General features: G+C 47.4%; 1 protein-coding gene across 1 annotated transcript; it reads right to left on the minus strand.

Annotated features, from left to right (window-relative positions):
• Window positions 1-2,603: 2,603 nt before the first annotated feature.
• Mat2a (methionine adenosyltransferase 2A) lies at window positions 2,604-10,201 on the minus strand. Its single transcript, XM_048352580.1, has 9 exons — window positions 9,964-10,201; window positions 7,437-7,514; window positions 7,208-7,330; window positions 6,037-6,149; window positions 5,792-5,935; window positions 5,425-5,643; window positions 5,058-5,240; window positions 4,786-4,919; window positions 2,604-4,202 (listed from the first exon to the last, which is right to left on the minus strand). The coding sequence occupies exons 1-9, from the start codon at window positions 10,052-10,054 to the stop codon at window positions 4,100-4,102; spliced, it is 1,188 nt and encodes a 395-aa protein (XP_048208537.1). The 5' UTR covers window positions 10,055-10,201; the 3' UTR covers window positions 2,604-4,099.
• Between the last annotated feature and the right edge of the window lie 819 nt (window positions 10,202-11,020).

Below are 11,020 nucleotides of genomic sequence, written 5' to 3' on the forward strand. Positions count from 1 at the left end.
TTAGTCCACCAGGAAGAAAATAGCCATTCCTATGAATTTGCCATGAGCCTGCACTTACCACATTAAATAAATCCTCGGTCATATTAGCCCCATTGCAGTGCTAAGGAAAACAGACTGACTAAATGGTTAAATTATTTTACCCAGACAGTCCAGCTAGGCTTAATGGCTTGAACCTTATCTGCTTAGCTTACCCTGCTGCTTGTAATTTTCAGAATCACTGAAACCTAAGATAACACATCTTAAATCTAGATGACTGGTTAGTAGCATTTCTCCAGAAATCAGCCCACTCACTGATCTGTCCTTTGACCAAGCCATGTCTATGAGTCAGCAACCTTGCCTTTTTCATGTCTTTCATTTTCTTTTATATATTGATACTGAGACCTGAACTTGACTCTCACTTGGCTTTTGTGATCATGGCTGGCATTCTACCATTCAAACTAGAGCATCTCCTGCCCAACATTTTTTGCTAGTTAAATGGAGATGAGAGGCTTGAGGACTTTTCTGCCTGGGTTAACCACCATCCTCCGATCTTAGCCTCCTTAGTAGTAGGGATTTAGGTATGACCCACCAGTGCCCAGCTTCATTTTGCTAGTGTTTAGTCAGCCCCCACCAAGTCTTCCATATATACTTCTTCCACAGGCTTCGTTCTTTTTTTTTTTGGGCCTTGGACTCAGGGCCTGAGCACTGTCCCTGGCTTCTTCCCGCTCAAGGCTAGCACTCTGCCACTTGAGCCACAGCGCCGCTTCTGGCCGTTTTCTGTATATGTGGTGCTGGGGAATCGAACCTAGGGCCTCGTGTATCCGAGGCAGGCACTCTTGCCACTAGGCTATATCCCCAGCCCCCACAGGCCTCATCTTTAACCATTTGAGTCCTTTTCGTTTTCATTCCTATTGAGATCTGGTCAGGTAGACTATAAAAGGGTCATGTTTGGGGGCTGAGAAAATGTAATCCGCTTACAGCACTGTGTGGACACTGTGTGGACACTGTGTGGACTATCGATGGCCATGCCACATAGGGTGCCCTGGATTGCATGGTCTTGAAGCCTTTCAGCTTTATGGGAAAACTAAGCAATATATTTTAGCCTTCCAAAGTAATCTATTCCCCTCATCCCTTAAATGCTAACAAGCACATCTTTCATTTGGAAACTTCTGTATTAGTAAGGTATGACTCGGCCTTGCATTTTTTTTTGGGGGGGGGGGGGCGCCACGGCCACATAACATCCCCACTTAAGGCTTTTTGCTTACTTGGAGATGTCTGGATTTGTCTGCCCAAGCTGGCTTCAGCCTGAATAGCATGGGCCCCAGCCACCTGTGATGCCCCTTGGCACCTTTATTATACTGGGGTTTGAATGTAGCACCTCGAAGGTATAAGCTACCTTTGTTAGCATAGTAACCTTCCACCTACACCTCCAAGAAAAGAGGTTGTTAACTTTAATAAGTACTAAGCCTAACCTCACCTCCAGTCCTTATTACCATTGCTTGGTTATTCTGGTAGGCTAGACTGGCCCTGGCTCTCCGGCATCTCCTTAAAGCTGCGAAGTAGAAAGCACTTGCTGCCATTCCTTTGTAACCCTTCAAACTTGATTTTTACCTCCTTTTGGAAACCACCATAGAACACTTGACTGGTTAAGAACAAAGGCACTGGTGGCCATGCCTGTACTCCTAGCTACTCTGGAGGCTAAGTTCCGAGGACCAAGGCTTGAGACCAGCCCTGGAAAGTTTATATCTTCACTTAGCCACCAGAAAGCTGGAAGTGGAGGTATGGCTTAAGTGGTAGTGCTGGCCTTGAGCAAAAAAGCTCAACCCCCAAGACAGGCACGGATGCCACTTGTCATCAGATACTGCTGTGAACAGGCCAAATGACTTCAGCTTCTAGGTCAAGACTAGTGTAGTTAGTGCTTGCCTCGTATTCATGAAGTGTTTTCCTCAGCACCACATATATAGAAAAAACCAGAAGAGTTCGATTCCTTAGCACCACATAAACAGAAAATGCCAGAAGTGGCGGGCGCTGTGGCTCAAGTAGTAGAGTGCTAGCCTCGAACAAAAAGCCAGGGACAGTGCTTAGGCCCTGCGTCCAAGCCCCAGGACCGGCAAAAAATACATTTTCTATATAAACTGCCATAAAGAAGTGTAATTTTCAAATTTGTTTCAATAAATTCCTTTTGAAATTACTTTTCAGATAATTTTAAATGCTTAAAACACAGGCATACTAACTGGTCCATAGCTGTGTTTTTGTCAGTCATCATGAGCTTGAATTCAGAGCCTGGGTGTGGTCCCAGCACCACTCCCAGCTTTCAGGTGGTCATTTGGAGATGTCTCACTTTTCCTGCCTAGGTCAGCTTTAAACCACCATCGATCTCAGCCTCCTGAGTAGCTAGGATTATAGGTGTGAGCCACTGGTGCCTGGCTGATGTGTGGTTTAGTGCTTGTTGTAAGGAATGGTACCACATGCCTTTGGTTTTATTTGCTGTATTACTGTAGTATGATTATGATATGGTGATGTGGCTCAAGTGGTAGAATGCTAGCCTTGAGCTGAAGAGCTCAGGGATAGTGCCCAGGCCCACAGTTCAAGCCCCGTAACCAACAAATAAATCAAGAACACAGTTAGGGTAGAACCTAGCATTTTTATTTAGATCTTCATTAAACTGTTGGAATTGAGAACCAGACATACGTAATAAACCTCCAAAAATAGATCCTGAAAGGCACTTTCTGCTTAGGGCAAGCAGTCATGGAATAAGCGTGTAAACAAGCTGGCTTCTCTGTACCACACCAGCCAAGTCAGCTTTCTCCATGGCCAGCTGCACCAGCTCTGCCCTCCCTTCTGTTAACACCACCAGCCAGACCCCCTGTAGGTCTAACCCAAGGTTTTTCTGTAGGACACCTTGGCCTACCTGGGAATGCTGGACACATGTTGTTAAAGGAATCATGGTGTTAAGGAAAAAAAACTTTTTTTTAAAAGCTGCCATCTGAGGTGATGGCTTCTCTGTACTTACGCCATACCACAGAATACAATAAATAAGCATTAGAAAATGTTCAAGTATGAAGGGATTTCCTCCTCCCCGCCAAAAGCACTGCTCTCTTAAAGGAAGCTGGTTTCTCTGTAGCTACACCAGCTGTTCAGAAAGCTCATTGGACCTGGTTTTGAAAATAAAACAAAGTTAAAAACCGTGGGAGGAGTTATTGTGCAGTGTGGAGTACTCAGTCTTTCTTATAAAGAAAAAAAAAGTTATCTGGTACCAAAGTGTGCAACCTACAGACCCTCAGGTACTGTCCCCGTGACTTCTCTGTATGACATCACAAGGGTGCCAAGTGCCTGTTTTTTTAGACTAGGAGTTGGTGAGGTTTGGCTAGTGCTGAAACCATGCATAGGGTTGGTTTACTAAATAAAAATCTTATTACGTACGTCCTCCAAAAGACAGCTGAACGTGGAGAGATTTTGATTTGGTGCTGTTAAAGAGGTGGCAATTAAGAGCATAAGCACCAGGGAGATGGTAACTGCCTTCTTTTTTTTGGTCAGGCTAGAGCTCCAATGGAACTTGCGTTACATGCAAGATTGACTGGATAGGGAACACTCCCTGACAAAGAGCTACATAATTAGAAATGGATCAGATTACAGGGAGAAGGGGAAGGGCTTCACATTCATAAGAGCTCAAGACGTTACAAATTCATGCTGACGGGGCTATGGCATTGCCAGACAGAGGCTATAATGGAACTACAAAGTACTTTACGTGCACATCACAAGGACATTTTCAGCATTTAGTGGGAAGTAAATGCAATAGACTTTGGAGGGTTGGGTGATAGGGCACAAATTTCAAAGCATTATTTACTACAAGTGGTGTTTGTTTCTAGGCAGTTACACGGTTCACCTATGCTCACTAAATTCATTATAATGGTGAACAAAACACCTAGGGACAGAATAAGCAAGCCCAACTTACAGTCCCCCACAAAAGCTAAAATTCATGTCATTAACTAGAGTGACTGCAACTGATCAGGAGCTGAAAGAGGACAGGAAAATTTAGGAATAAAGGCCCTTTCCCTCAGAGCTTGAAGGCTTCTCTGTAACCTACGCCAACAAGTCTGGGGAAAAAAGGCTAACACTTTCAATATTTAAGTTTTTTGGGCACTTCCCATGGGAAGCTGTCCCTACCAAAGTGGCCATAGGCTGCAGTCCTCTGATAAATTGGCTTCTTCAGATCCAGATCCCTGGAATATATAAGTCCGTAACTTAATATGAAGCAATCAATTAAAATGAAGCAAAACAAACAGCAAGACTCAATTTTCAAGAACTCTGGCAAATGAGTTCAGCTCTCTCTGAGGTATGCTAGGAAAAAAGTTCATGGCAAAGGTATGTTACTTCCCTGGTGTCCAGACTCCTTGCACAGTCCTTATTAGTAACTACAGTTCTTGTTTTCCGGCCCTGGCTTAACAAATATGAAAACTTGACATTACTTTTGAGTTCATGGAATACTTACCAAGGTCACATTGCCGACTATGGTTATTTTCTTTGTAACAACCTTGAACATTCCACTTATCTGTTAATTTCTTAATATGAAAACCTCAAAATGTTCGTCACAAAGCCCAATATCCAATATAGTAAGCTCTCTAGGGTAGTATAAGGCATAGAGTAATGTAATATTTCTCAACTAACACTCCTCTGAAAACAATTTAAAACAGCATCTTCTGTGAAGCAAAGCACTTCCCTACTTGAGGAGTCTACCTTTACCTCCTCAGATTTTAATATGTACACCCTCTATTTCTCACTAGCAATAGGCTTTACCATCTTTACCTGACAATGACCCCAGGGCGAAGATCAAAATTCTTCTTCACAATCTCTAATAGTTCTCTCTCACTCTTCTGAGAGGTACCATAATGGAAAATGGAGATAGACAATGGATGGGATACTCCAATAGCGTAAGAGACCTAAAAGGACCCAAATATTTTAAGTCAGTAAATCAAAGACATTCATATGTAACACACTGATACAAATGTACTTATGTATAAAATACCCTCCCACTCAAGTACATGAGTATTTCAGTTACACTTGAAGAGTATATATACCTGAACAAGAACCCTTCTGCACAGACCTCCTTTAACAAGAGATTTTGCCACCCAACGAGCAGCATACGCAGCTGAACGGTCCACCTTGGTATAATCCTTTCCTGAAAAAGCACCTCCTCCATGAGCTCCCCAACCGCCGTAAGTGTCCACAATAATTTTCCGGCCAGTCAAACCAGCATCACCCTGAAATTATAGGATTTAAATCACTGCATGTTTCATCCTTTCTGCAACATCTCTTGTTAGTTTGCCTATCCTGTGTCACATTAAGATTCACATGCTAACATTAGAAAGCCTGGTTTAAAAAAAAAAAAGTGATAGCCAAAAGTTTCCAAGTAACTAAAGACCCAAACACTGAATTTGACATTACCTGAGGCCCACCAATAACAAATCTTCCACTTGGCTGCAGGTGATAGATTGTATCCTCATCAAGGTATTTTGCAGGTACAACAGCTTTGATTACTTTCTCTTTTAGGGCATCCCTCATTTCATCAAGACAAACTTCTTCATCATGCTGAACCGATATAACGATTGTGTGGACTCTGATGGGAAGCACAGCACCTCGATCTTGCATATACTGCACAGTCACCTTGAAGACAACAGAAACCATCAGAACTCCGCCAAATAACTAAAGTTTTCTATCCTGGGTCAAAATATCAACCATAAACATAAAACAACTCTATGGCTTTTCTGTGCCAATGTAATGAGACAATATGCTTCAACCAATCTTCACTTACTTGAGTTTTAGAATCTGGGCGTAGCCAGGGCAAAGTGCCATTGCGGCGCAGTTCAGCCAGTTTGGCATTTAGCTTGTGTGCTAAGACAATAGTTAAAGGCATACACTCCTCAGTTTCATCAGTGGCATAACCAAACATCAAACCCTAAAAAAGGAAAAAAATCATCCATGTGATCAATCCGAGTTTCAGAATTTGGTATTAGAGGAGATTAGAGGAGAGGAGATTCAAACAGCTTCTTAGAATACCTGGTCTCCTGCACCAATGTCTTCCTCATTTCGGTCAAGATGAACACCTTGAGCAATATCTGGTGATTGTTGTTCCAAGGCCACCAGCACATTACAAGTCTTGTAGTCAAACCCTAAACAAAACACACTACGTCTCAGGAAAAACAAAAAACCCATAGTGGAACAGAAGCCAGTATCATCTATCTATGGTCCCACTTTCCATCTGCCCCAAAATACTGATTAGAAATTTTAAAAATATCTATAGGGCTGGGGATATGGCCTAGCGGCAAGAGTGCTCGCCTCGTATACATGAAGGCCTGGGTTCGATTCCCCAGCACCACATATACAGGAAATGGCCAGAAGGGGCGCTGTGGCTCAAGTGGCAGAGTGCTAGCCTTGAGCAAAAAGAAGCCAGGGACAGTGCTCAGGCCCTGAGACCAAGCCTCAGGACTGCCCCCCCCCCAAAAAAAATCTATAATTTGTAAGGCTTAAATTGCCCAGTTCTTAGGAGTATGATAAAAATTTACCCCACTCAGGACATGAACCATCCCTTTGTCCAATATACCCAAACTGTACATACTGCCCACACGTAAGTACCTAATAGCTATTGACTGTCAGGCACAATAGTGCTTATGCTCAAATAATACTTATTCTACTTGGAGTAAGAATGCCAGAGGCGGGCTCTGGTGGCTCACACCTGTGATCAATCCTCACTACCCAGGAGATTGAGATCTGAGGATCAAGAGTTGAAAGCCAGGCATGGCTTAACAAAGTATGTGAAACATCCCCAATTAACCACAAAAAGCCAGAAGTGGAGCTGTGGCTCGGGTGGTGGGGCATCAGATACAAAAGTTCAGCCAAAAATAAAGAGAGAGAGAATGCTAGAAATTGGGATGTACTAAAAAGAAATGTTAAGGTGCTTCCTTTTAATGAGAAAAAAAAACATTCTTGACAGGAGAGAATGTCACTTTTTAGGGAGGCAAGTACTCTTGCCACTAGGCCATATCCCCAGCCCCAGAATGTCACTTTTTAGAAAACAGTATAGGGCTAAAACAAAAGGCTAAATAAAGCACAGTAAAACTACAGAAATGCTGTTAGGATTAGTAGGTCAAGTTTCATCAACTCTCAAAAGCTGTGTTTGTGTGTACAAAATGAGGAGCTTACAGGGAAAAAAAAAACACTGAAAACACACCTTTGGAAGAATCATCATATCCAATGTGTTTAATGGCTTCACGAACCACTTTCTGGTAGTCAATGGCAGCTCTGGATGTAATTTCCCCAGCAAGAAGAATCATTCCAGTTTTAGCAACAGTTTCTATTAAGAGAGGTTCAGATTCAAATGCTGTTTTCATAGAAAAAAACACCCATTCATCATATAACCTTTCTACTAGTTGTTAAGCAAGCACATGTCCTGAACCTACCACAAGCCACTTTGGCATCAGGGTCCTGCTGAAGGTGGGCATCGAGGACAGCATCACTGATCTGGTCACAAATCTTATCTGGGGGGAAAAAAATCTTGACTTAATTTCATTAACTTATGTACCTGAACTTTGTTATGTCCCCTTCCTTATATAACTCTAACATATCCTATGTTTTATACCTTAAAAGAGTGCTTGCCTAGTATGCTTCAGAACCCCTGGGTTCGACTCCTCAGTATCATATAAACAGAAAAGGCTAGACGTGGTGCTGTGGCTCAAGTGGTAGAGCCCTGGCCTTGAACAAAAGAAGCTCAGGGACAGTGCCCAGGCCCTGAGCTCAAGCCCCAGGACTGACAGAAAAAAAAATAAAATTGGGCTGGGGATATGGCCTAGTGGCAAGAGCGCTTGCCTCGTATACTTGAAGCCCTGGGTTCGATTCCCCAGCACCACATATACAGAAAATGGCCAGAAGTGGCGCTGTGGCTCAAGTGGCAGACAGAATGCTAGCCTTGAGCAAGAAGCCAGGGACAGTGCTCAGGCCCTGAGTCCAAGGCCCAGGACTGACAGAAAAAAAAGAAAATTTAAACCAACCTGCAGGGGCCCTGGTGGCTCACACCTGTAGACTAGCTAACTACTTAGGGGGCCGAGAGTTGAAGTTAACCTGAGCAGGAATCCAATTAAGCAGCAAATAAGCCTGAATTGGAGCAGTGACTCAAGTGGAAGAGCATTAGTAAGCCTTCAGCAAAAAAAAAAAAAAAAAAAAAAAAAAAAGAGGCTCAAGGACAGTGCCCAGGCAGAGTTAAAGCCTCAGGACCAGCCCCAGAAAACCCCTACCTAACCAACCACAAGGGCCAACTGTCTTCTCAAGGTCTTTTTTCTTTATTTGCCATTTCAAAATGTAGTTTTTTGAAGTTTTAGTAGGCTAATATAGAAAAAGGGAGTAACATTTTTGCTAATTTTGTAATGAACAGCACATGTCCCCACAATACCTTAACTCCACAAATGTACTGACCAAATCCCCCCTGCACCTTGTGATTTGGAAGAACTGGGGCCATATGTAAATCAGTGTCCCTAATCTAAACCAAATAGGGCAACAAGAGAAGCCAATTACAGACTTAAAAACTCTGAAAGGAAAAGAACTTTTGTGAACAAAAGAAATAGTAATCACTTGGTTTTATTGCTTGTTCAGGAATAGCAGCTTGCTAAATCAGCCTGTAAAACCCATCAATGTCTTCTTGAAACCCTCAATTTCAATAGATGTCACCTATTACTGGGAAAGCACAAATATCCCCGACAAAATTCTGACAATCATCCAAAACAGAATCCAACAAAATGTGTGTTGCAGTTAAGCCAGCTCAGGCTTGAATCTAAGAACTGCCACAAAGACCTGTGGGTTTAAACAATCAAATTAATGAAGGGCAGATCAAACATCTGGATGAGAGTCTTACAACCACACACATAAAAACCACAACAAAACACCTGACCTTCATAGGCTGCTCGAGAGATTTCATTATAGGCACAGCCCACTAACAAGAGAGCAGACCCTACATTCATTAAGATCATTTGTGGCAACCTAAGGGCAGTAGCAAAATAATATTGGGTGGTGGGATCTCAAGCAGAGATCGAGAAAGTTTGTGGAAATGGCTTCATTCTGCGTGCAAACTGAACTCCATAATGGCGGTTCAGTGGACAAAGCCCTGGTTAGTAAAACCTCATGTAACGGAGATTAAGAATGAGACTTTAAAAGGAAACCTAGTGCAATGGGAGCTTATTCTTTAATCCACGCTTCCCATCCTTTTCACATATTCCAAATAAGGCCTGCCTTCTCTCCCCCACACACACTACTATATTTAGTCGGAAGCTGTCACCTTGAAGGCAAGGCCATATTCGTTCACAGCAAGGGTATGTCCACTATGGGTGGGTATGTCACCATGTAACGGTGACCGGAGCCACTGACGACAAAGACCCTAAGGCACGGCGAGGCACCGGCCCCGGAAGGCTCCAACCCGGGCTCCGGCAGCCGAGGCCGGCGGCTCCCCTCGCCCAGATGCCAGCCACATGCGGCGAACACGTGGTCGAGCTGCAATGCGGGGCGCGCGCCCCCGAGGGCGGACACGAGCACGCGGGGCGCGCGGCCCACTGGAACGGCTCCGACCAGACTCAGAAAAGGAAGCAGTCTCCTCCCCGGGGTAGGGCACGAGCTTCCGAGGCCGCCCTCCCCCCCCCCCACGTCCCCCGTCCCCCCGCCCTTCTCCTTTTCTGGAATCTTCCTCATTCCGGGAGCGCGCGGCCGGATGGGAGGCCGGGAGAGCGGAGGGGGAGGGGAGCGGCGGCCACGCGCTCGGCACCGGCGGCGCCACGAGGAAGGCGCGCGGCCGCTGCCCTTTCCCTCTGCCCGGAGAGCGCGGGCTCGTCCCCCAGCGCGCCCGGGCCGGCCGAGTCCCCGCCGCCGCCCGCCCGCCCGCCCGCCCGCCCGCCGCCGCCCGCCGCCCGGCCCTTTCCCCGCGCTCCGGGGCCTCCGTCACCTCACCTGGGTGGCCTTCCCCCACGGACTCGGAGGTGAAGAGGAACGTGCCCTCCTCGATGAACGCCTCGTGGAAGCCGTTGAGCTGGCCGTTCATGTTGGCTGGCGGTGAGAGATCAAGTGGCGTCAAGTGGTGTCGGGGAGGGGGGGAAAAAAAAAGCAGCGGGCCAGGCAACGACTGCGAAATGCGCAAGGCAAAGGCGAGGACCGACTCCCAGCGGGCTGACGGCGCCGAGCGAACGAAGCGGCGGGCGGTGCGGCCCAGTATTTATAGAGCAGCGTCTGCGCGCGCGCCCGGCTCGGGCCCCGCCCCTCGGAGCCGCGCGCCAATGCGCCACCGGCGCGGGCTCGGGGATTCGAGGAGAAGGAGGACGGGGTGGGGGCGGGGGAGTGGAGGTGCGGGGTGCGGGGGGGGGGGGGGTGTGGGGAGCCGAGCCCGGGCTGAACCAATCTGTAGGCCGGAGGAGGGAGCGGAGATGCCCGCCCTTCCGGCCCGTTGTTAGCCATCTTAAGTAATTATCGTAGGGGGAGGATGGCTCTGGGAGTGTACCGCGGGGCTGTGCCCTCCGCCGGTGGGTGTGGAAGGGAAGGAACGCTCGCTTTAGGCGTCCGGCACCCCTGCGCCGTGACGTGGTTCGACCCTCCCGACCGTTGGCCGCGATCTCGGTGGGCGAGGTCGCCCCTCGGCCCCCGGTGGTAGCGGCGGGTCTGGCGGGGCGGTAAGGGGGGGGTTTGCGCACGGGTTCCGCCCGAGGGTCTTTCCGGAGTCCTCGCGTGCGAGGAGGCCGCGGCGCTCCGCCATGCGAGAGTGGCCATGTTGGCTGGCCCTCGCAGGCTCCTCCGCACGGCCGGTGACAATGGCTGGGGAGCGAGCGGGTTCTTGTCGTCCCCTCCCCGCCTCGGCCCGCATGCGGTTCCTTCCAAAAGGACCCTGCCCTTCCCGGACCCCGAGGCGCTGGCCACGCCGGGGGCCGGGGCCTCCTCCGTCCCCGGGAAGGCCGCTCGCTCCGGGGGCCGATCCAGGCGGCGGGACCACGGGCCGGGATCGCCTGGACGGCCCGCT

This window comes from Perognathus longimembris, chromosome 8 (assembly GCF_023159225.1).
Source record: "Perognathus longimembris pacificus isolate PPM17 chromosome 8, ASM2315922v1, whole genome shotgun sequence".
Lineage (NCBI taxonomy): Eukaryota > Metazoa > Chordata > Mammalia > Rodentia > Heteromyidae > Perognathus > Perognathus longimembris.

Bases quoted from the DNA above. Each gene is read 5' to 3' on its own strand.
- Mat2a (XM_048352580.1), bottom strand. From the start codon at position 10,054: ATGAACGGCCAGCTCAACGGCTTCCACGAGGCGTTCATCGAGGAGGGC. The intron at 7,331-7,436 runs GTAGGTTCAGGA...CTCTCTTAATAG, and splicing joins TGATGCCAAAGTGGCTTGTG to AAACTGTTGCTAAAACTGGA. The intron at 5,644-5,791 runs GTAAGTGAAGAT...GTTGTCTTCAAG, and splicing joins GCCCAGATTCTAAAACTCAA to GTGACTGTGCAGTATATGCA.